The sequence below is a fragment of the Tenrec ecaudatus genome, chromosome 3, assembly GCF_050624435.1.
Source record: "Tenrec ecaudatus isolate mTenEca1 chromosome 3, mTenEca1.hap1, whole genome shotgun sequence".
In the NCBI taxonomy this organism is placed as follows: domain Eukaryota; kingdom Metazoa; phylum Chordata; class Mammalia; order Afrosoricida; family Tenrecidae; genus Tenrec; species Tenrec ecaudatus.
In genome coordinates, this window is record NC_134532.1 from 196,222,839 (window position 1) to 196,248,530 (window position 25,692).

At 47.6% G+C, this 25,692-nt stretch overlaps 1 protein-coding gene and 1 pseudogene across 4 annotated transcripts in view; one reads left to right on the forward strand and one right to left on the reverse strand.

The window, feature by feature from the left end:
• Positions 1-689: 689 nt before the first annotated feature.
• On the forward strand, positions 690-1,832 carry LOC142443721 (large ribosomal subunit protein eL6 pseudogene; annotated as a pseudogene).
• Positions 1,833-15,117: 13,285 nt separating this feature from the next.
• The window catches only part of TBC1D19 (TBC1 domain family member 19), a 134,605-nt gene continuing 124,030 nt past the window's right edge, over positions 15,118-25,692 (reverse strand). For all 4 annotated transcript variants that reach the window (XM_075544459.1, XM_075544460.1, XM_075544461.1 and 1 more), the window contains 3 exons: positions 19,685-19,800; positions 16,329-16,399; positions 15,118-15,330 (listed from right to left, as the gene is read on the reverse strand). In XM_075544459.1, coding sequence (XP_075400574.1) covers positions 15,256-15,330; positions 16,329-16,399; positions 19,685-19,800 — 262 coding nt within the window. In that variant the 3' untranslated portion in view covers positions 15,118-15,255. The remainder of the gene's footprint in view (positions 15,331-16,328; positions 16,400-19,684; positions 19,801-25,692) is intronic.

The window sequence follows — 25,692 nt, forward strand, 5'->3', positions numbered from 1 at the left end:
TCTGGACCACTATCTTCCCCTTCGCCCACAGTAACATCTGGGTCAAAGGAGGACTTCATTTCAGAAGCTCCTCGGACCTGTGGCATCAGGGTCACCTGGAAACCTGCTAGACATGCAGCCTCTCAGGCCTCCCCTGGGCCTCCTGAATCAGCATCTGCAATGAACAGGCTCCCCGGTGAGTCGGAGGAACCCAAGGACTGAGGACCATCGTGACCAAGCTTGTGAGCAGCTTGCCAATCCCCGGGGGAGTTTTCAAAGCTGCTGGTACCTGGGCTCCATCCTTAGAGGTACTGTGATGTGGCCTGGCTATGAGGATCTTCAAACAATTTCAAGGTGAATCTAATAGGAAGTAATCAGGGAGAACCACTGCTTCAGGTAGTTTTTCATTTTTCTCCTGGAACAAACCCAAGCAAGCCAAACGCCTTGCCATCAAAGTGGTTTGGACTCTGAGTGCCTAGAGGACAGAGCAGCACTGCCCCCTAACAGTTCCAAGACTGTCCATCTTTATGGAAGCGAATGGTACAGCTTTCTCCCATGGAGCAGCTGGTGGCTTTGAACCACCAACCCTGTGGGAAGCAGCTCAACGCCTAATCCACAGCACCACCAGTGCTCCTTGGAAAGCAGGTTATTTCCGGAAAAAGATATTGGGAATCAGAGTTGGGCAAATATTCCTTCTAGTTTGCGATGGAACTTTGAGCAGATGATTTAACCTAATGGCTAATTTCCTTCTCGAAAAATGAGTGTAAAAAAGAGAAAGAAAGAAAAATGAGGGTAAGGAAGGTCGATTTTATAGAGTTCTGTGAAGATTAAAGTTGTCAACCATGTCAGAGTTTCCCTGTAGAAGAAAACCAGAGCAGAGACTAAAAACCATCATTAATGAAAAACTTTCTGGAAGTTAAAAAAATTTTTTAAAAGAGCATACCACAAACTTTAGGCTACTAACCAAAAACAACGAAACACAAGACATAGTCTAGTTAATTACGTGATTTTAAAGGGAAAAAAAGTCCAACAGAAATCTAGATAAAGCTCTTTCCCATCTTGCAAGATGACGGGTGAGGAGGCTGAGAAGAAGCCCGAAGTCAAGAAAGCAGATGCCAGTGGCCAAGTTAAGGCCAAGGCCAAACGCTCCAAAAGGGGAAGCCCCCCTGAGAGGAACCTGCCGGAACTCCCGCAAGACTGTGCACAAGAGGAAGTACTTAGTGGCCAAATCCAGGGTTGAGAAGAAGAAGGACAAGGTCCTGGCTACTGTCACAAAGCTAGTCAGTGGTGACAAGAACGATGGGACCTTAGGGGTGAAGCTGGGCAAAATGCCTGGTATCACCCTACGGAAGACGTGCCTTGGAAGCTGCTGAGCCTCGGCAAAAAACCCTTTAGCCCGCGGCAGGTCAGGAGACCACGCACCTTCAGCACCCCGGGACCGCGCTGACCATCCTCTCTGGGCGCCACGGAGGGACGCAAGAGAGTGGGTTTCCTGAAGCATCTGGGCAGTGGCGACTCAACCTCTCTCCCTCGATCGAGTTCATGTGCATAGAACACACCAGAAATCCGTCGTTGCCACCTCCCTCAAAAGTGATGTCAGTGGTTTGAAAATCCCCAAGCATCTCACGGACGCCTACTTCAAGAAGAAGCTGCGGGAGCCCAGACCCCAAGAAGGCAAGGTCTTTGACACCTAGAAAGAGAAACACAAGATCACGGATCGGGGCAGGGCTGATCAGAAAGCCACGGACTCCCAAAGTTTGGCAAAAATCAAAGCTGCTCCCCAGCTCCAAGGCTACTTGAATACTGGCTTCACGCTCACAAAAGGGATTTATCCTCAGATACTGGTGTTCTAGATTCTTGCAAAGAATTTAACTAAATAACTCAAAGCTTGGGGAAAAAAAGAAATCTAGATAAAAAGAGACTTTGGGGGAAAAAACAATTCTATTATCACTCCATTGTAAACATGAAGAAAATAGAGTAACATTTAAAATATTAAATGAAAGATAAAATCAAGGGTTTTCTATCAGCAACACTTACTTTCCAGGAAACAGCATACATACACGCTATTACCAACATCCACAACTTAAAGAATATTACCGTAGTCCCTCCAGAAGCCCTTCTTAGGAATCTTCCAGAAAACAAGTTTCAGAACCAAACTGATGGATGGAGAGATCACGCAAATACCTCAATGCTGGGCGTTCTGAATCATGCAGAACAAGGATTAGAAGTCGCTGTCTGACATGAACAGGAAGGGCTTGTTGGCTGCTAGCCAAAAGGGGGGCAGTTTGGACCTACCCAGAGTCACCTCAGAAAGCAGGTCTAGCAATTCGCTTCCAAAGACCTGAAAACCCCATGGGACAGTCCCACGCTGCATGCAGGGGGCAGACGGGAGTTGGAATCCACTCAACTGCAACAATGGCAAAACGAAGACTGAACACGAGCCGCGGGAAAGGGCATCATTTACACACTGACCGCCGTCCTCCAAGGAGGCGCCCCAGGGGTGCAGTGGTGAAGTGCTTAGCTGCTCATTGACAGGTTGGAGGTGTGAACCCACCGTGGCTCAACAGGAAAACGAGGTAGCAGTTGACCCCCATAAACCCGAGACAGTCCTAGTCTGCCTTCCAGCGAGGGGACGATTGTGAGGATGGCGAAAGGCCGTCGTATGCTGTGTCCTTCTGGTGTGCATCGGGTCGCGAGGGGTGAACGCAGTGGACTGACTCAATGGCAGCTAACTGCAACAACCCGAGCCAGGCACAGGAACGCCGTCCCACAAGGGTTCCAAGCCTGTCATATTTATGGAAGCACACTGCCACGGCTTTGTCCTGCCCAGCCATGGGTGGGTTCGAAATGTCAACCTTTCAGTTGGCACCAGAGCTGTGGACCCCTGACCCCCAGGACTCCCCACTGTACTCATGGTGCGATGATGGGCAGAGGTGGGAGAAAGGGGGCATGTTTGGACCCACTTTGGGGTTGGAGCGTGCTATAGTTTATTGTGCCAGCCTGGCTGATAAACACAAGTAGGATTAACTGAAGGGCAGAGGGATAAATGGCTTGGTGAGTCTCGCCTTGCTTGTTATGTGCCTCAGTTTAAAGGGGTACACTACCTGTGGGATGCCTAGCCTGTGGACTGTGTCGCTGTAAATTGAGGTCCCTTTAAGCCCACACGATTGGAATGTTCATCTCTGGAGCTGGGGACTGACAGTTGGGGACCTGCCTTGCTGTTTGCTGCCTGGGTATATATAACCCAGCTCTCTCTACAGAAGGGGACTGGCACCTGGCAGCTCTCAAAACTTGAAGGACTGCTAGTGTCTCACTGCTTTATAATTTAACTATTAATTTCTTATATTATCTATCTGTATATTATTTAATGGTTTATTTCTTGAATTATATATCTATCTTTATAAATATATTTATATATAATTACTAGCAATCTGGTTTGTCTCTCTAGAGAACCCTGTCCAATACAGAGCAGTTCGTTGTTGTAGTTTTGCACGGGAATTGTTGGATACAGCAAGGGAGAGCCGGGCAGATTTTACCGCATCATCTCCTGTGTGTTTGGGAACCATGACAATCAGTGTAAAGGGAATATCCTACAACGCTGAAGAGCTTCAGACAGCACTCGCTGGCAACTCAGCTGCCTTCTTTGGTCTCACTGCTGCCGCCTTTTGGGGTGACTCTCGCACACGTGCTACTGATGCCTCAACACAGGGACCCTCCGTGTCCTCCCTCAGCTGCTCATCTTACCTTCCCACTTGGCACCAGCCAAACCCGCACCACTACCAAAGTTTACACTGCACCATCTCATTCTGACCACCGCCCATCCTTCCAAATGACGGCAGGCCTTCCCTTCAAGTGTGCTGACTTTTTGCTGAGACGTTCCACCTCCATGGGTGCTTCGTGCATGTCCATCACCGAGTCTCCTTCCCCTTCCTGTCTCTTCTCTTCTACCTCCTATCCCATGCATTGCTCCACCTGCTTCCTTGCCCACATTTTCAACTCTGCTGCCCCGAGTATACGGGGTTTGGAAGCCCAATTCACGGCACCCCTGAGTCCGCCCTGAGTTGTCTCCTGCTTGAGAGGGAAGGCAGAGGAAAGCAGATGGAGATGATGTGTCACCGTGCTTACGGAGAACGCTGACCCCGGGGATGGTGGGTTGGTTTTGCAGCAAGGGTGGGCCTTTCACACGGAGCCTCAGACTTGACTTAAGTCGCAGCAGGGTTGAAAACAGCAGTGCTCAAAGGTGGGCAGGGTTTGCTCTGGGCGGTGGGGTCCCCAAAGCAAGAGAAAATGGTTTGTTGAAGAGACTCACTCCTTCATTCCAGCTCATCAGTGACACAATGGACTCCTTTCCAGGGGAGGCTCATGTGAGGGGCAGCTTCAGGCAGGACTGGGATACCAGTGAGCCCTATCCACATGGAAGGCGATACTGGGAGCTGGCGATCTAGTTTCCCCAACACCTCTTCCTCCATCACTTGCCCGGTACCAAGCCCAGCGTCCAGCCGCTGAGCAGATGTTAGTTTTCAAAATGCATACTGCTCATTTATTATAACAGGCAATATACACTAAGAGGGAGTCATCAGAAAATTATCAAAGTGAAGGAGATTCTGCAAGGAACGTAAGAATTAAAGGAAATGGGAGTAAGTACCGTTAAGTACACAAAATCCTGCAATCACAGCAACAACATACGAGCGGATGCACAGACAGGCAAGCTGAACACACGTGAGAGGGTAAACGGGGTGACACCCACATAGGTTTGAAAGACCTATATATTTGTATGTGCTGCCAAGACATCTCCGGGTAGAGCAGAGCACACAGGCGACAAAGTAAACACAACTTTCCAGCCATAACCAAACACTTGGAGGGAATGAGTCTCAGGCCTGGGGCTCAAGATCACAGTTTGGGAAGAAGTCGAGTCCACGGGCCAGGTGCTACCTGGAGGCTGCCCAGACGAAGCAGGAGAGCGAATCAGGGAGCTGGGACATCACAGGCTGGTGGGCGCAGAGTCAAGTGGATCCAGGATCCGCAGGAACATGGCAGGGCGATGACGGCTGCCAGTCCCAGGCATGAGACGCAGGGCCTCATCCAGCCGGAGAGTAAAGAAGGAGCAGGGAGGGGGAGTTCCCCCAGCATCTCGTACGTAAAGGCCACAGCCCCATGCAGATGCCAATAGGCCGTGTCCTGATTTAAGAGGTTAATCACTCCAACCACGCACAGGTACATCGCGTTGACATAAAATCTAGCATCACACACTCTCTTTTTGAACAGTCAACCATTTGAAACAGAAATGGCAGCGTTTATTCAGAGCCAAAGTTCAGAAGGTGAGCGGGACAGGAAAGCGTGTGATGCGCTCATTCGGGTTCTCTGTTTTACCTCTGTGTTCTTCTCTCCATTGCCAAGGCTATACGGACCCCAGAGACAGAAAGCCATGACGAAATGGCAGCTCACAAGTTGTAATACCAGTGCTAAATGCTCAGGACACAGCTGGGCATCGGGGCACAGAACAAAGTCCTTTCAGCAATCCTAATAAATGCCCACAGGGGCTTACCACTCAGCTACAAGCCTCCGCCTGGAGGCACTCAGCTCAAGCTCAGTGGGTCCGCGAATCCAGCTCCCAGAATTAAGGGCTCAGAGGCACACCCCACTCCCGTTAGCCTCAGCCTGAAGCCACTCAGCTCTGCTTCAGGGGGTCAGCGAGGCCATCTTCCCCATTGAAGCGCCCAGTCCGCTCCCCAGGCGCCTGCATGTAAATAAGTACTCAGCTGTACCTGCTCTCAGGGTGGGGACGTCCACCCCTCGGCTCCGTGCTCCGGCTCCTGGTTCTGTTGCTGCTCCTCTGATGAGGGAGCTGCCATCTGGTTCCAGGCAGTTCACTGCACAGGGATCTCGGGGCCGGAGGTCATGCTTCACCCCTGGCTCTTGCTGGTAATGAGACCCTTCCTCCTGCTTCGTAGAGCGCTCACTTTATCACCTTGGCCACAGCCGGGAGCCACCCCAGGGAATCCTGCTTGCAATTGCTCACAGGTGATCTCTGTCAGTATCTCCCCCACCTTCTTAGCAGAGCCCTGTATGGAAAGTCCTGTGGTGGGAGAGCTTGGGAAGAGCCACGTCAAATCATTCATGGAAGGAGTTGGTACAGGGAGAAGTATGGGAAGAATGCTTTTACACCGTGGGACACTTCAATCAAGGCTATGGTATGTAACAAAATGGGGGGGGGTTGAATAAAAAGCCAATTTGCACTGTAGGCTTTTGCCCAACCCATTGTAAAATGGTAAAAAACCAAAACGAACCACCAAATGTTGTGAGAGAAAAAGACAGGTAGACTCATCTATTCAAAGCAAAGGAATAAAGCGATACGTCAAATGCGGCCTTCGTGAGATGTTAGCCGGAATTCACTGAGACTAATTTACCGGAGAGATTGTGTTCATTTTTGATTGCTGGTTTAACAAAATACCGCATCCCTGGATGTGGAAATTGATCGTCTTACGATTCTGCACGTCAGAAACCCTAACATGAAGGTGTCCCCAGGACTGCATCGTTTCCAGAGGCTCCTCTTACCTTCTGCATCTGCTAGAGACTGCCGGTAGGAACCCAGGTGGCCCCATGGGGAAGTGCTGGCCTGCTAATGGAAGGTCTTGGGTGGGCACTGAGCCAATGGCTCCCCGGAGAAAAGCCCAGGGGATCAGCCCCTGTCACAATTGCAGCCTAAGAAGCCCCGGGGCAGTCCTACTTGGCCTACAGCGTTGCTACCAGCTGCAGTGGACTCGATGGCACTGAACAAGACCTTGCTCCTTGCCTCCCGGTCCCTCTGACTTCCATCCCCCGGCCTCTTTTTCCCTTACAAAATTCTCTAGCTGTTCCGCTGGGCATACCTGACAGGCCAGGATCGTCAGCCACCTCATGATCCCTAACTTCATCATGTCAGCAGCGTCACAAGTTGTACGGATGAGGACGTGGGGGACTGTGGGGGCCACGACTCTCCTGCTGCCCTGAGAAACGAAGGGCTGGGACTGCAGGGGCATGACAGCCGCGGCCAGTAGGTTAAAATGTGACACGCTGTCATGTGATCCCCTTTTTGGTCCCATGCATATTTGTTCCAGTTTCTAATATTTTCTTCTTTCTTTTGGACTGAGGTTTTGCTCTGGGTTTTTTTCTGTCACTGTTGTTCAGATGTTTGTGTTTTGTTTTGGTTTTGTCGGGCTTTCTGTGTATGAAATCCAGGATAGGCAAATCTATAGAGGCAGCAAATGGATGAATAATTTCATAGGGGTTTGATTGGGGGGGAGGGTTGATGGAAAATAGGGAGCTAACAACAAGTCCAAGGAAGAAGAAAGGTCCTAAAATTGACTGGGGTGCTGACTCCACAGCTCTTTGGAATATGACTGAGCTATTGAAATGACAAGTAGAGTGTCTGTCAATAAAATTGTTAAGAAGAAAAAGAGAGGTGCTAGGACTATCGCCATAAGGCAGTGGTTCTCAACCTGTGGGTCACAACCCATTGGGGGTCGAATGACCCTTTCACAGGGGTCACCTGATTCCTAACAGTAGCAAAATGACAGTTATGTTATGAAGTAGCAACGGAAATAAATTTACAGTTGGGGGGTCACCACAGCATGAGGAAGTGTGTGAAAGGGTCGCGGCATCAGGAAGGTTCAGTCAGCACCACTGCCATAAGGGGACTGTTTCTTACATCCGTGACTGAAATGCAGACCCGCAAAGACACTGAACGCCCAATACTGCTATAAGCGTGCTTGCTGCAGGCAGTTCAGCACACCACACATTTTTAAGAAAAGTGTTAAGGATAAAGAATAGTTGAAGAATACAAAACCCATATGTAATTACATGACACAGGTATAGATCATACCTGCTTCAGTTAAAAGGATGATTTGAAGAAGCCACTTAGAGAATTCACTCATGCACTCACTGCATCCAGGGACTGGGACTCGGTGACCTACAGGACAGGGCAGAGCATCCCGGTGGGTCCCTGAGACGGCCACCCTCACAGGAGTAGAAAGCCCCACCTGTCTCTCGAGATTTGGTGACTAGCAACACGGAACGGACCAGGTGTGTCTTCACTCTGTCATCCTTCCCATCTTATTTCTGAATCGATTTTTCTTTTCCCCACCATCGTATTCCTTCATCGACCAAACTGTCATAGTGAAACATTTAAAATAGAAATGTATGCAAATTTGCTGCAATTGTTCGAGAGACAATTACATTTAACATGAGATCAGGTGAACTGAAGCACTTCCATTACATACCCTATTGAAGGTTCTAGACTATTAATAAGGGCAAAAGCAGAAATCAAAGGCAAATAGAAGGCAAACAGGAAAAGCATCTTTATTTATGGGTGACAAACTGCATACATAGAAAACCCTAAGGAAGTTACACCCCCCCAAAAAGTACTAAAATGATAAACTTAGCAAGAACTCTAGAAATAAGATCAATATTAAAAAGTCAATTGCATTTCTTTGTATCAACAACAAAACACTGGAAATTGAAACTAAAAATGAAACTACCTACAAAAGCATAAAAAATGTAAAATCATGAGGAATGAATTTTTAAAATATTCAAGCACTATACACAAATATTACAAAATATTAATGAGTGAAATTAAAGCACACCTAAATAGGTGGAGAGCTAGATGATGCTCATTGGTTGGAAGACTCAATATTGTTATCTGTTATGGACTAACTTGTATTCCCCCAAATTATGTGTTAGAAATCCTAACCTGTGTATCTATGGTTAAAATCCCATTTGGGAAAATGTTTTTCTTGTTATGTTAATGAGACAGAACTAAAGTTGGGTGGACTTTAAATTAGTTTCTTTTGATGTAAAAGAGGTTAAACAAGCAAGTCAGAGAAGCAGAGATGGAGGAAGAGGGTCTAGCCACAGGCATACTGCTCAGGAGCAGAGATGATGGAGGAAGAGGGTCGAGCCACGGGAATACTGCTCAGAAGCAGAGATGATGGAGGAAGAGGGCCTAGCCACGGGAATACTGCTCAGAAGCAGAGATGATGGAGGAAGGGGGTCTAGCCACGGGAATACTGCTCAGGAGCAGAGGTGATGGAGGAAGAGGGTCTAGCCACAGGCATACTGCTCAGGAGCAGCAGTCCAAAGAGACGAGGACGTTCTTCTAGCAGCAGCCGGGAGAAAGCCTTCCCCCATTCGGCACCACACTTGGTACACAGTGAGAAAGCCAACCTGCTGGTCCCTCACTTAGGGTCTGTTGTAGCAGCACGAGATAATGAATACCCCAAAACCCACTGCCCTCAAGTGGATGCCGACTCATAGCAACCCTGTAGGACAGGCAAGGATTGCCCCGTGCGTTCCCAAGACCATAATGATTACAGGAATAGAAAGGCTAGTCTTTCTCCCAAAGGACGGCTGATGGTTTCAAACTGCTGGCCTTTCCTTTGTAGCCCGAAACATAACCACTAGGCCACCAGGGCTCCCCTAGGCAATGAAGACAGTATCCATTGTTCCCAAGAAGATTTACTGATTGAATGCTATGCTAATGAAAACTCCCAGCAGCCCTTTCCTTTATTTGACACAAGTTGACGTGGTCATTCCAAAACCTATTTAGAAAATGCCAAGAGCCTAGGATAGCCACAATAGTTTTGACAAAGAGCAAAGTTGTAGCGTGTAGAGTATCCGATTGCAAGATTTACTAGATAAGAAGCCTAGACAGCGTGGAATTAGCATAAAGACTGGTGAGAGAGAGCCCAGGAATCAGTCCACAAGAACAGGAGGAGCGGACTGCAAGGGAAGATGTCCGTATGACAATGTAGATCGTCCTTTCAACAAATGCTGCTGAAATATGAGCCCCCGTCCTTAATGTTCACCATTCAAAAATGCTGACTGAAAAATGGGTTATAAGCCTAAATATAAAATAAAGTTTCTAGAAGAAAACATGAAAACATATTGATAGCTGAGGTTGTACAACGATTTCTTAGGCAGGACATAAAGAACATGGACCCCAGCAGGAAAATTCAGTACTTTCCATCAAATTGGAAAATGTTGTCCTTTGATGACAGTTAAGAAAAAAGACAAGTCACAGAATGGAAAAACAAAAAAGCTTCAAACCATAAATTATATCTAAAGAATACTTACAACTCTTCAATAAGACAATTGATTAAATATGGAGAAAGGATTTGAAAATAAACGGCAAATAAGTATGAGAATGTGCTTAACATCTTTAGTAACTGGATGAATGAACACTAACGATTAACATGAGCAACATGGTGTCCGTCGAGCCTTGCTGGCTAAGAGAGTGGCTGCTAACAGAAAGGCCGGTGTCTTGACCTGCTCAGTGGCTTCATGGGAGAAAGTCCTGTGATCAGTTCCCGAAGTCTTTCCCTGCATTTTACTGCATGTAAAGCATACCTTAATACACCTGGTCTAGAACAGCGGTTCCCAAAGCGTGTGATTTCTGCCTCTGAGAGGCTGGATGCTGGAATGATGGAGGGGGACTGCAAAGGCAGATACCTACACTTGGTCCTGGATTATGGGCGATAGTACAAAAGTTTTTCACTGCCGGGGGGGCACTAAGTAATTATTTTTTCCCCTGAAAAAGAGGCCTTCTTCTAGCCATGATTCCTTAAGTGATAGATTATCAATTCTTGCCTCTGTGCCTGTGGCTAGAATCCCATTTTGGAGGGCCATCTCTGCTACAGGTCAAGGTGGGATGCATCTTTAGTCAGCATCCTGGGTTTTCTTGTGGTCAGTAGGGTCTGCTCAAAGACAAAGCCACGCCAGGGACGTCTCAGGACCATCGGAAGACGAGCCACCAGTGAAGCAGGTTCACCATCTCCGTCTAAAGTGGTGGAGGCCAAGACCTGAGGCACCAGACGCTGCAACAGAGACCACGAGACAGGGCAGCTGAGGCGAGGGGACCGTGAGACAAGACAGAGGAGCCGTGTGGGGACTATGAGACTCTGAGACAGAGCGGTGGCTGTTTCCTGGCCCACGGAGGCAAAGCCAAGGGACCCTCAGGGCTGAGAGGCTGAAGCCCAAAGAGAGACTTGGTTGATGGCTGAGGAGAGGCACTGGTGGGGACCAGTGACTATATCCTAACCATCTATGGACCCTGGCTTGCTACTGTTAACTTCCCTTATGACACCCCCTTACTTGTATATTTAGTTCATTGCAGTGACTTGCACAGATGTAGAGTGGTGTGGGAGGAATGGTTGGTGTCAGACTAGTGAAGAAGGATAGACCAGGGAGGTATGTCCGGCTTCTGCCTCATGCAAAGGGCAGCCAGGGGAGGTCAGACATTGTACCCTCTGGGCTGTTTTCTGCAGCAACTGTTGGCCGAATAAATCTGGGATCCTCTGATCTAAATTTGGGGCGGGGGGAGGGGGGGGGTAGAAAGGGAGGGTGACCTTTAGACTTCCTTCTCTCAAAATATTCTTCTACAAATAAGTGTTTTTAAGTAAACTAGCTAGGTGGCACAGGACAAATACGTTTGAACTCCGAGCAAGTTTCCTCGAGAGTAAAATAAGCGAATACGATCAGATGAGCTCATTCATGCATCATTTACTAAACATTTATTAACCCTTACCATGGGGCATAGCAGAGCGAAGAACTGCTGCCATTCAGCGTGCGGTCAGCTGAGAACACGAATGCACTGCCAGGGGTACCAACCACCCTGGGTTGGAAGAAGCCGCCATGCTCTGTGGAAGCAGGGAGGGTGGGGCATTACCTCATAGACGTTGCAAATGTTATCGGGAGGGGTCAGTCCCTGAAGCAGGACATCAAGTTTGTCAGGGTGGAGGGTTGGTCAGGGTGAAACAGGAAGGCCGGTCGATGTTGAGATGTACTGACAGTGAGGGCAGCAACAGGAGCAAACATAGCAAGTGACGACGGGTGGCACGGGTCTAGGCAGGGCTTCATGACGTGGTACATAGAGTTGTTACGAGTCAGAGACCGCTCGGCAACACCTTGACAACACCACCACGGGGCACACACTAGGCTAGTTCTAGTCACCAAGGTGAAAAACAAACAAACTTGTTTTGGTCATCAAGGAGCGGAGAGTCTATGGCGGCAGCAGTTCTCAGCCTGTTGTTCTCGACCCCTTTGGGAGTTGAATGACCTTTCACAGGGTAGCAAAATGACAGTGATGAAGTAGCAATGAAAATAATGTTATGGTTGGGGGGGTCACCATGACATGAGGAACTGTATGAAAGGGCCACAGCATTAGGAAGGCTGAGAACCACTGGTCAAGTGGGAGAGAACGGTATGATGTAGCTGAAGATGATCCGAAGTCTCGGGCTGTCTTCCCTGGATGCCTGAGTTAGGTTTTGAGGTTCAAGTCAGAGGGAAGGAAGGTGGGAAAGAAGGCATTCCAACCCAAGGGAGCTGTATGCACAAAGGGCCGAAGGAAAGCGACCCGCCAAGAGGTCAACCAAACCCAGGTCGTTTTGTGAATCTGGAGCCTAGCATTCATCCTGGGAAGGTCATGGTCATGTCTTTGAAGGTGAGAAACAAACAAACCCCTCTAGTTTGAGCAGTGTGCACACAGGTGTTCTGTAGCAAATAGAGATACTCATATTATAGAGAATCCCTTAAAAAGTAGAATAGCTGCATGGTCGGTTAGGGTGATTTTACGGGTCTTGTAACTAAACCACCTGGGGTGGCGTGATGGAGAGGGACCTGGGGAACCCATCTCCTCTACCCCAAACACTAGCAATTCTCTCTCCTCCACGTTCTCTTGTTCATATCCGGCTTCCTGGAAAGATTAAAGCAACACCTGGTAATTGAGTCTCAGAGCTCTCCTTGGTCTTAGATCCTGGAACCTAGCAACTGGGGGCCACCAGGGCCGGTGTCGGGTGATGGGGTTGGCCCGGACCCAGAGTGTGGTGGGGGTGGGAGTGAGCTTCACCCAGTGGCCAAGGGGAGGGTTAGGGCTTCCAAATAACCAACTGGAGTCTTTGAGGCAGAAGGGAGAATGGTGATGAAGGAGGAATTATGTTTGGAGGTGAACCGATACCAACCATTTTCAGAACAAGTCTGAGGATGCTATTCCATGTGGGTTACTTCTTTCTTTCACCCTCACAGCCAAGGGGCCCAGTCCAAGGAAATGACCTTGAGAACACGGTGACTTCAGAACCAGACACGCGGATCATCTTACAACCACCATATCTAGGAACGAACCGTGTGTGACAACAAAGAGAAAAGCATAACTGATGCTCCTGCACAGGCTCCTGGGATCTCCACAGCAAAGATTTTTGGCTGGGCTCTTGGAAAAACAGAGAAGTCTTAGCAGCACAGACAAAGGAAACTCCCCTGGCCGCATCAGTCTGTGACCCGGTGCAACGGAGGAAGAGGCTGTGGGCGAGCTGTGGGAGCCCGAGGAGGAAAGCTGATGCTGGGAAGGACTCTTGCCCCACGTACAGAGGCTGGCGCTGTTCCTGAAGCCATGGCGTGTTGCTTCACCCCTCCAGCGTGGAGGCCACACAAGCAAACCATGGCTAGGAAACTGTAGGCATAGACTGGATACTTCTTGAGGCAAGTGTTGCGAAGGAAGGCTAAGTTTTGAGGTGGGATTCTGAAGAAGTCCAAGCCTGATTGTCTCTATTTGCCCTGTGAAAGAGGGTGGGGGCTTGTAATGCTGACTGTGAGGGGGTGGTATTTCTAGCAGCCAGAATGCTGCCTTACAGAAACATCCTGGTCAGATTACATGGAGGTAAATGAATTACACTGTATCAGTGAATAGTAGCTGGGTGAATTACACTGTATCAGTGGTGAACTCAAGTCCTGAAGGGCCAAACAGTGTCTACTAGGCTATTTCACCATCACTGCTGACAGCCCCAGAATAATTGAGTACCACTGGCCATGGAGCCCACTCCTGGGGAGTGGTGAAGGGTCTGGGGCTGGTAGGAGATGGCCTTGGGATACAGGTGGATGGAAGCTGAGGGAGGTCGGGAAAGGCCATGCAGTTAGAGAAGCAACTCCAGACTGGGCTGGGCAAGGCACAGGGCCAAGGGGGGTTTTGGCAGCAGCCAAGGGTGTGGCTTTGGGGTTCAGATTCTGAACTACTGGCTGCAGCTATCTGTTCCAAATGAATCCTTCCATCTCAGACCAAATTATTAGGTCTAAGTGCCAGACGATTAAAACAGATAACCTAGGTCCTCAAGTTAAGAACTAGTTATACTAAACCACCACACTCATGGTCTTATACTAAACACTGCCTAAGTCCTAACATTCATTAAAGGAGATATTAAATACATTTGGATGAAACTTATCACAATTCTAGGCAACCCACAGCAGTGTCAAGCTGTCAATTTACAGTTTTGCCGGAATGACTGGCATCTTAAATTTGAGTCTAAACCAGAAAGGGACTAACTAGTCACAGTATCTTCCAGACACGGGAGGCCTTTAGTAAGAAGCATAATTCAGACCCACCACTTTTATCAGGCACTAGAAGGAGCCTGATGCCTTGCATCCTGTTTTCAGGGCTAGATCCACATTCCCATTGTCCCCACAGTTCTGTCCTGATCAAATTTCAGTCAAAGTGGGGGGGGGGGGGTTATGGATCTAAGCCTTCCTTCTCTAAGGTATCTGGCCTCTTTGTCACATTTCCAGGCAAGAGAATCTGGCAGCACACCTTAGCCATATGCAGTCTCCTAACTATGAGATGGAAGGTGTGACCTTTGAGTGGGTCACCCCATAATCCTCTGAATGTTGTCCGAGTAAGGAATCAACACTGTATTTTACCTTCCCAATGGGGAGCGCCAAGGGAGAAATAAAAAGGCACATCTAGAAGAACTCGGTGAGAGAAGAGGTCCCAAGCGCCCAGCTGCGTTGGACTTCCTGCTGAGGAGCATGACCAGATTCAAGTCTCCCCACCCTCCACACCGCACCTGGGGCTCGGCGCAGAACGCTGACGAGAACACATTGTCTAGCAATGCACTATAGAACTGTCCCAGGAAAGGCTCCGGTACGTCTTCAAGTTTCTTGCAGCATCGCCAGGTCTTATTGCACACATTGTTAGGTGCCATTACACGTACGATGTACCATGTACCGTGGAGCAGAAGTGAAGTCGATGGCTTCCCTGGTGAAGATCGGCAGCATGCAGTGCGGTATCTGGTGCGCAGGTATTGTTTGAAAAAGTGAAAAACAACCAAACAAACAAACTGCTTAGCTTTAACTGCAAAGGTAACATGATCTTTATTGGCTGATATGCAAAGCTTGATTTTGGTTTTATGCAAAGTTTGCATAGTTCATGATTTGTTTCTAATGAAAAGCTAGGTGTGTCGTCGGTGACCTTGGTGAAGATCAGGTGACAGTAGCAAACAGGAAAATCTGAAGAAGAGGCATAACTTTTAAAGTGGAAAGGTCGGCAAGAACCGCCTGAAACAAACAAACAAACAGTATTAGCCTCAGTAGTCTGGCCGGCAAAAGGAAGTCGCTAACGTCAGTCTGAGAGAAACACCGTGACTGCATCCTGCAGGCGCCCAGACACCTCGAAGGTCTGCAGCTTGGTCCTGCATCTTTGCGCCCAACTTCCGGGTTTCGGACACTTCCCCTGACTTCCTTGAGGTTAGTCCGTGTGCAAGGCACTAACATGCCTGGTAGAAAAGAACCTGGGCCCAGCCTTCAGCCTTCTTCCAATACTCAACGGAGCAAGAGTTTATAAGAGGTCTAACATTTCAACTGGCTTCTATAAATAAACATACATTATGAATCCTAGTCCTGTTATACTGGGATAAGGAGTAAACTGCCTTCAGGAAATCATTTTGAGATGAAACTGGTGTTTATTCAGTTGCAAGATGCATAAACATCCCCTTCCTTAAAAAAATGCAGACAGCTATTTTAAGGATAAAACTTACATTGCCGTGACAGATAACAAATAGAGTAACGTGGTAAACCACTATTTAATTGAGCCATATTTCAGGTATAAATTATGCCACTGAATAGAAATCTGCTTTAAATAATGCACTCACGATAAAAATAACCCAAGCAGCCCACTTCTTACCCTGCATCCTCCAAACACATGCCAGCCAACCAGCACGCCTAGGTTTTCTGTGCTCCATTAGCACGTGGCAATGAACCGTCATGAAAAAAATGCAACGGAGGCCTGATCCTTGCTGTCGGGAATGCGAGACACCTCGCTGCCTTTCAGTTTCCTCTAAGGCTCATGCCGTTTCCCTCCTTGAGGGAAGGCTGTTTTCAGGTAACGAAGGGATTCCGAACACTTCATCTGACTTAGCTCAGATCTTATAGGCTTTGCCCAAGCTGGGGAGTGAGGCTCTGGGACAGGTGGGTCCCATGCATCTGAGTCTGACGTGACTAAGGCTGAACCACTCTCAGAACTATTTCCAGCCCCGAGGAGTGAAACTTATCCTTACTTCAGCTGCGGCCAGTGATGTCACCTCCATCAAGTTCACTGCTCGGAAAGCAAACACGGCAGCTGCCAGCACTGGAAAAGAATGCACATGGAGTCAACTGTTGGCCTCCCCTCGGCCCGACACATTCACTGCGTCGCCCCACCGCACACATCCTCCTGACAGTCAGACACCCGGTGTTGGGGGAGGGAGGAAAGTCAATGGTCTTATAGGTGATTTTCCAGCTTGCCTTTCTGATGATGATCAACTGCAATTAGGAAGCGCCCAAGCTTCGTATGCAGCCTTCTCCTGACCCCTTCCTGCAGGACAGAAGCCCTCCCCTGGAGGAAGAAGGCAAGCCCCTTGGCTGCCTCCGCTGCCCCTCAAGATGGGCTTCTGCATTTCCTGAGACAGGCAGGGAAACCAGCACGAGAACCACTGGCCTGTATCTAGGGGGCAGTCTGGCCAAAATGCATTAGCATTCACTCGAGATGGAGATTCTGGTAGGGGTGGTGGGTGGGTGGTGGGGAAACAACCCAGAAAATGTCAAGTGGGCTTGGCCTCCTTCCAGGGAGCACCAATAAGGAGAGAGAGCTCAACTGACTGTGAAACTGACAAAGACAATGGAAAGTCAGTGGGCCTCCTGTTGACACGAGTGTCCAGTGGAGAGCGTTTCTGGGGAGCAGTAACTGCGTGCCAGCCCCCCAATGCCGTGAGTCCTGTGAAGGAACCGAGCTGCCTTGGAAAGCAATGCGCGAGCGCACGGTTTGGTTTCTGGGCTTTGTGTGCGTGCCTGTCCGATGCGCCCCGGCCAGCTGGCCCACATGGTCCTGCTTCCTGCTGGCTGCAGCGGGAAAGCGGTCCGCCAAGGTGAAGCCGAGAGCGCGAGTCACTAACCGAGTCACTAACCGACCTTCGCGCACAGACCTATCTTGATCTGGTGTCACATCACACCAGCGCCTCAGTTTGCGGCATGCTTGCTTTGCCCAGCCCTTCCTTCTGCAGAGGGGATGGTTTACCCAGGAGGAAAAGAGCTAGACTCGGGACCCTCTCAACTGGCATCAGGCTCCGGATGAAATTCAAAAGCCACCGTTTACTTGTGGTCTCTTAGTGACGCTTCTCATTACTTTAATGCCTTTCCATTAAACGGTTCTCAACAATAACAAAAATATCTCAAATTCATTCATATTTACTGAAATATTTCTCAGAGCTGGAAAATCAATGACTTGAGCAGAACATGTGACCGCCCGCAAATCTTCATGCCCCAAACACGAAGGCTAAAATTGAAACTGATTTGTACTCCGCACTCACCCAATGCCGTGAAGTCAGCCCACTCACACAGGATGGGTAGCAAGCAGTGCCCTGTGGGTTTCCATACTGACTCTACGCGAATAGAAAGCAGCATCTTCCCTGTGAGCACGGCTGGTGGGTTTGAACCGCTGAGCAAGCTCAGTGGATAGCAGTCCAATGCATGCTGCCAGGGCTCCGGATTTGTACACACTGCTGTGAAATGACTGCTCTTTGAGGCTCTTCATCTGAATTACATGGCAAGAGAGTTCTAGCCCACTCCTTCCACCTCTCTGAATGCACCAGAATTCTTTCCTGTTGCTTTTGGAAAGCTCTCACGGGAGATGGGTGGATGGGGCACTTCCACCGGCGCTCCCAGGAAATGGCCTGGTTTACAACACAGACATTCTTTTCTCTTTCCCTGCAGTTTATAGATAATAAGGCCTCGGAGAGAATCTCCGAAGGATCAGGCCTGGAAGGTCTTTTAACTCAGCTCTTTCCAGAGTAGGGAATCGGGACTAGCCTTCAGGTGACAGCTGAAAAGCCGATTGGACATTCCGAAGCCCTAATGATTAGAAAGTATTTTCTTTCACAGAAGCACCTTATCGTGCTGTGACATCTCTTCAAAGTCACACAAAACGTCACACACCATCCCCTGCAACACTTCTGGAGTACCCACTGGAGAGTTATTTGGTAACAAGTTTAAACTTCTGTCATCTTAGACATGGCAGAAGAAAATGACACTACGTAGCCTGGAATTTAGGGACCTTGGGGGAGAGACTGGGGACTCATGAGCAAGAAAAATGTAAGGACTGTGGTTTAACAGCAGCACGTAAAAAATAGGTTTATTGGCATATGTATCACGTGTAATCCAATTTAATCATTCGATCATATTAAGAAGAATTATGCAATAACCACCAAATCAATTTCAAAAATTTTCTTCTCAAACTCATTGTTGTCAGGTCCCCATTTCCCCCATCTTCCCCTGTCAATCACGCCCCATAGGTAACTGTTAATCCCTTACTGTCTTTATAGATTTACCCATCCTAGGTTTCATCCAGGGAAAACCACACAAAACCCAAACAGGCAGCAAACCAACACCATCCAGGGCAGGTGTTTGCTTCTGCAGCCCCTCTGCTTCCTTCCAGGGCCCACAGGTCTCACCCACTTTGGAGACACTGATTATAGTTTTGGAACTCAGATTTGCAGGCTCAGAACTATCACATGCAATTCTGCTGTGAGGCAGAATTGACTTGATGGCAGTGGAATTCTGGGCTATACCTGATTAAGGAGCCCTGGTGGTACAGTTCACTAAGCACGCGGCTGTTACCTGAGAGGTCTGTGGTTCTAACCCACTCCGTGGAAGAAGGTTGAGGCCGTCTCCTTTGGTAACGATTTGCGGCCTCAGAAACCCATTGGAACAGTTCTACTTTGTCCTGTCGGATCGCTGTGAGTGGGAATCGGTTAAAGGTAGCGGGTTCTTAATCCTGCCTACCTCTAGGATTCGTTCCACAGCACTGCCATTCGGCCAAAGCCAAACTCCTGTTTGTATGATTATGAAAAATCAGGATACTATGAGTGATCAAAATCATCAGCAAGTGATGTCTCTGGTTACGCCAGTGCTAACACTTACCTTCACAGTACTTTATTAATACTCCAGTTTAATACTGAGTATCCACAATCAATGATGATAGAGCTTTTAGCAGCTAAATGTACATTAATATGAGTCCCAGAGAATTTCCTGCAAAGAAATGATCTTCTTCAACTAAGCTTTATTTCCACAGTAGCTCAGAGATGTCTTCACAATGTTCTCAGCTTAATATAAGAAACCAAAGACCTCCCAAGGGCTGGGGGTAGAAGCTCTGCGTGGATTAAAACAAGGGAATGGAAAGGAGAGGCTAATTTGGAACCACGAGAACTCAGTCACAGAGCGTCGGCACTTGTCTTCTACGTCAGATACATCCACCAGCTGTTCCTCCCTTAGAGATGGTGCGTAACTGTAGGCTTGAACTCAGATGACCAATGGGGAAAGAAAGGCAAGGGGCCTTCCTATGGAAAGAGCATGTACTCTTTAAACAAGCACTTATTCTTACCAGCAAGGATTTCCAGAGAGTTGTATCCTAAGATTCTATCCCACAAAAGCAAGAGCTGATCCGTAGCTAGGTATCCAGAGAACGCTCGCACCATCCACTTAAATGATATCCGGAGCCTGCAGGCAGAGAAACAAGACCACTTACCGGTCCATTTGTTTTCTTCTTCCTTTCAAGAAGGCATGGTTGATAGTGTCACCAAACTCTGCGAATCTTAGAAATCGCCTGGGTGTTTAAACGGCAAGGACTTCCAGGAAACCTCTACTAATTTGAATTTTTATTCAAAATATGTGGAGTGTATGATGGAGTTGTACTTTCCCTGGTCACTAAGTTATGTTCCTGTATTTCAGGTGAGTGATGATTTAGGATGAATAAAATACTAGGTATGAGTTTTTGAGGGACAAAGAAAAATAGTTTAAGAGCTCGAAGGAACTGCAGAAATAAGCTTTGAACTTCAGCCCTTCATTTTGAGAAGTTATCAGGTTACCAGACCTTCCAAGGATCAACCAGAAAGCTCAACCTAAGAGACACGAGACCCTCCGATTTGTAAGGCTAGAGGGCAGTCCTTTATCTTTGCAATCAGGAAACAGACGGCTTTGCTTTGGTAACTCAAGAGATAAAGGAGTCCTCAATCTTTTGCGATGACTATCTAAGCATCACTTGACTGCTTCTGAGAGGAGCAGACCTAACAGAACTCCTCACTGGAACTGACTGCTGGAATGCACCGATTCTATCTATGTGATTGTCATAAAAGAGAGCAGCTGACTCAGAGATGGCCTTTGCTGGTGCCTCTGTAGTCTCTTCAGATGGGACAAAATATTCAAATTTTAGAAATTCCTCAATACGGGACGGCCATTGTTGGGAAACAACCAAGTGCATGTGTTTACAATGTCGTTGTTAGGAGTCACTGCGTGGAGTCACACCCATATCAACTCCATGGTCACCAGCATCACATGGTCCGGGCCTGCGCTAGCCTTTCGATCCCTCTTCCCTTTGAGCCGCTGCTCTCACTGTGTCAACCCATCTCCTTGAGGCTCTTCCTCTTTTTTGGCTAACCCTCCCTTTTACCAAGCCCGGGGCCTTTTCCTCTTCCAGGGACTGGTCGTTCCTTCCTGATAACCTGCCCCAGGCACAGGAGAAGACTCTCCCCATCCTCGCTTCCAAAGATCATTCTGGCTGTCCTCTACCTAAATAGACTTGCTGGCTCTTCTGGCAGATCGTGGTACGTTTCATATGACTCGCCAATACCACAATTAGAATGCATCAATTCTGTCAACAATACTGACAAAATGAACTTTACAATCGGATTTTAAATAGCTTCTTATGATGGCAAAATACACCTGGGCATTTTAATACTTTAATGTATTTGACTTTTAAGCTGAAATTATTAACCTTAACTAGTTTCATTTTACTAGGTTTCTCAAAGTAACTTTAATAACAATAGTACCACACATCTACCTCACAATATCTAGATAGTACAGTATCACCTCATGGTCAATAAAACACAGATAAACATCTTTAAGGTATTCTCATTTTCAGCCAAGAGTCCTCTGACAGTAGCAATGTGACCCCTCCTTCCACGCCCTCTTCTGGATCTAGCCAGATCTTCCAGACGTCCCTGTGGGTGTGTGGCTCCAGCTAGGGTTGAATAATCTTCAGCATAAGTTGGCTAGCGTATTCTTCAATGGTATCTGTACTCTATTCGGAATGGGCACAAAAATGGACATCTTCCGTTTGGCTGGCCAAGCAGCTGTCATCCAGATTTCTTGACACAGGTCAGGGGGCACGTCTGTTGCTGCATGGGTTCGCTGCAGCATCTTAGGTGGTCTCCTTTCATTGCCAGGGCCCTTGCTTTTCACCGACGTCTGCAGCAGTTTGGCCTTCGCCCGTCTGTACCAGTGGTTCTTGATCATAAGTCACTTCCTGAAAAGGCTGAGTGTGGACCAACTATTATTAAGACATCGGCTCTACACACTACTTCCATCATCTTTTGGTGCTTCCTGTATCTCCCCGCCCCCCGCCCCCCATTCCACTCACCCACTCATAGAATCTTTAGTGTTGTAACTCGGCTCACATTAAATCTATGAAACCAAAAACTTGTTCTCTGAAAAAATGAAGAAAATCTCTAGTCGGATGGCCAAGAAAAAGAGACAACTATCAGTCTGAGGAATGAGAGAGGTAACATCACTACTGATCCCACAGGGATTAAAACATTAATGCACAACAACCTCAAAAGGTTAATGAACAATGATTAGAAACTACTATAAGTTTATGTTCATATATATGGTAACTTAAATAAAATATTCAAACTACCAAAGCTCACTCAAGAAGAAATTGATAACCCGGGGAGTCTTATATCTATTTAAGCAATTAAATTCACACTTAAAAGCCTCCAAACAGAATCAGTTGTCACTTTGGAAGATCCAGTATGGTTTTGACAAAATATTTGTTAAAAAGCCCTTAAGTATCAGCATCCAATAAACTGATTTTTAAAAAGCCCTTAAGAAATTCTACCTAGACAGTTGCATTTTTATACTTTGTATTACATAAAAAGCTTAATGTTTATCATAAGCCATTGACATAAATGTTTCTATTAATAATCAACATGTCTAAGTAACCAAGAGAGCATCAAATCTTAACTAAGATATTTTCATCTTAGTTAAAAACAAACAAACTTCTACTCAAATGTTTATTTCAGAATAAGAGGAATATTTATTATATATTTACGGGGGAGACTTTAAAACAATGTTCTATACTCTTAATCACTACAAATCCTGTTTTTTCCTATGGCTACAGAGAAGAGAGTATCAGCTAAGAATTAGAAGGGGGTGGGATGAGGTGCTGTTTCAGAAGCGGCCTTTCAAAGATGTGCGAGTGAATGATTCTCGCCGTAAGGCCTTTTTAGGAGGAGTTATTCACATTTTCCTTTTGGAATTGAAAGCTCGCTCATCAATTCCTTCCATCGCAGATGTCTCCACTTCCTCCCAGTCTCCTCCTTTCCTTCCATCGCAGATGTCTCCACTTCCTCCCAGTTTCCTCCTTTCCTTCCATCGCAGATGTCTCCACTTCCTCCCAGTTTCCTCCTTTCCTTCCATCGCAGATGTGTCCACTTCCTCCCAGTCTCCTCCTTTGCTTCCATTGCAAATGTCTCCACTTCCTCTCAGTCTCCTCCTTTCCTTCCTTCGCAGATGTCTCCACTTCCTCCCAGTCTCCTCCTTTCTTCACTCTCGCTCCTCTCCTTCCACTTCTCCTGGGACTTGGCTCCATTTCTCATTTTGATGAAACCTTGTGAGAACATTAATAGACATTGCACGCGATCCTTTTAAGTGAGAGTTTCTAAAGAAGACACAGCTGAATATCTTAGGTATTGGGGCTCACTACGATACCCCACGGACTGCCAAAAAAGCACAAACACGTGCTCCTTGCCTCTCATAGTGCCAGGGTGGTGAGACCTCGTCTCATGGAGCTGTTACCAGTCCCTGGACAGAGTCATCGTGCTGGGAAAAGGGCAGAAAAGAGGAAGACCCTTGACAAGATGAACGGACTCAGTGGCTCAAACCTAAGAACGATGATGGGGATGGTTTAGGACTGGGCAGTGTTTCCTTCTGTTGAATGTCGGGTCACTACGAGTCAGACCCATCTCGACTGCACCTCACAACAACAACAACAGTGGCAAGATACTAATAATCACTAACCACAGCACAACACAATGAGAGATGCTTGGCGGACACAAAACAGAACAGAACGTTGAAGAAAGAGAGTACCATGGACTGCCAGGCAGGAAGGCGCCCTGGTCATGCGGTGGATTACATTAGGGTGCTGGCCAATGGCAGCACGTTCATCCCACCAGCAGCTCCAATGGAGAAAGAGGAAGCTTCCTGCTCCCATCAAGACTTACAGCCTTGGAAAGACACGGGGACAGTTCTACTCTTTAGGGTGGCAACCAGTCAGAATTGACTTGATGTTGTTTGCTTTTTAGGGGTCTCTCTGTATCTGTGCCTGGACGTACGCACTGTCAAAAAGAGACTGGGAGGAGACACCTGGCTTTGATTGGTGGCTTTCTTACAAATCAAATATTTACTACACAGACATTTGTGACCAAAATCACCCTTCCCGTTTGTCTCTCACCCAAAGTTGCAAATGCTTTCTTTGCAGTTGGAAGCCTGACTTACTGAACACCAGTTTCCAAAGATCTGGCTAGGAGAGCTGGAGGCTCTCTAATGAACTAATACAGGTGGATCTCAGTAAAGAGGCGGGCAGGGTTCACTCAGTCATATAAGGTTAGCCAATGTTGAACTTCTTCCTCCTCGTCTCTTTATAAGGTAGCTTCTTCGAACCATATATATTTTCTGAAATCAAAATAATCACCCTACATGCATAAGGAGTAACTGCTCAGAAAAAATGTTATATTCCATTTTCATTGAGCTTTGATTTTCAGCTATGTAGTGTTATTTAAAATAATACAGTTAAAAAAAACAAACTTTAAACATCAGGTTTATTTTGATCAATCGCGCGTGCCCACTGCTGTGGTGAGGTGCCGTTGGGTCAGCTCTGACTCAGCAAGCCTGTGGCCACAGAGCAGACACTGCCCGGTCCTGCCCTCTCCTCATTGCTATGCTTGCGCCCACGGTTACAGGCACTGTGTCAATCCATCGTGCTGAGGGTCTTCCTCTTTTTCACTGCCCCTGTGCTTTACTAAGAGTGGTGTCCTTCTGGGACTGGGCTGTCCCCATAACATGTCCACACTATGTAGACTGGCTCACCACCCTCAATTTTAAAGAGTCTTCTGGCTATACTTGTTCCAGAAGAGATGTGCTTGTTTTTCTGGTACTCCCTGGTATGTTCAATATTCTTCACCAACACCGCAATTCAAATTCAACCATTCTTCTCTGATGTTTCATCGTTAGTGTTCAATCTTCATATGTGTGTGAGGCCATTAAAAACACCATGGGTTGGGTCAGCTGCGCCTTAGTCATCAAAGTGACATCTCTGCTCTTCAACATTTTGAAAAGGTCGTGTGCAGCTGAGAAAAAGGCATGGAGGCCACATGTGACCTCCTCTGGGAGAAGAGGAATCCATCTTCACACTAGTCCACGGCCACTGCCAGACAGCAGAGGTCAGCCATGCCTCCACCCTCCATCTTTCTTTACCTGCTTCTGACACCAGCATTGCTCCCAGAAGACTCTACTCTTCTGCTGGGTTCAGTAGTCATTTGCCATGGCCACACAGAACTCACGGGCAAGAATTACAATTAATGGGCTTAGTCGGGAAGTTACCAGGTCACCACCATTAGGACCAGTAACAGAAAGGACAGAGTCAATGGTCCATTGCCATGGCTCTTCTCAGCCAGCAGCACAGTCTCTCCTTCTGGTCCTCAGCCTCTCAGGCATGTGGTCCCTTTGCTTCTGCTTCTAGGAGCCAAGTAGTCTCCCTGCCACTCCACCTTGCTGTCTCACAGCCTCGGGTCTCAGAGGCGCAGCCCCTCTGCTCTGTCTGTGTGGCTCCCTTGCTCGGTCCCATGGTCTCTGTGCGGTGGCCTGTGACGCTTCTGGTCTTGGCCTCTAGCACTTTTAGGCGGGGATCGTGAACACACTCCACTGCTGGTTCTTCTTCATCGATGGTCCTGGGAGTTTTGTCTGTTTTGGGGATGGCTCTCTACTGACCAAGCTCCTCTATTCGTGGTTCACATGTCCTATTTGCTGTGAGCCGGAACGGACTTGACAGACTAACAACAACGCAGACATGAAACAAGAAGCAAACTCATGGCCACCAAGTCACTTCTGACTCACAGGAACCTTATAGGAAAGGGTCGAACTCCTCTGGGTTTCTGAGACTGTCACTCTTCCCAGGAGTCAAAGGACTCATATTTCTCTAGTGCAGCAGCTGGCGGGTGTGAACTGCTGCCTTGCGGTTAGCAGCCTAAAGTGCAGCCTGGGACATACACAGAAAAGCCATGTTAAGCTAGCTGCATGGCCAACCATGTGAAAGGACCTCAGCTGCTCTGGGGAAAA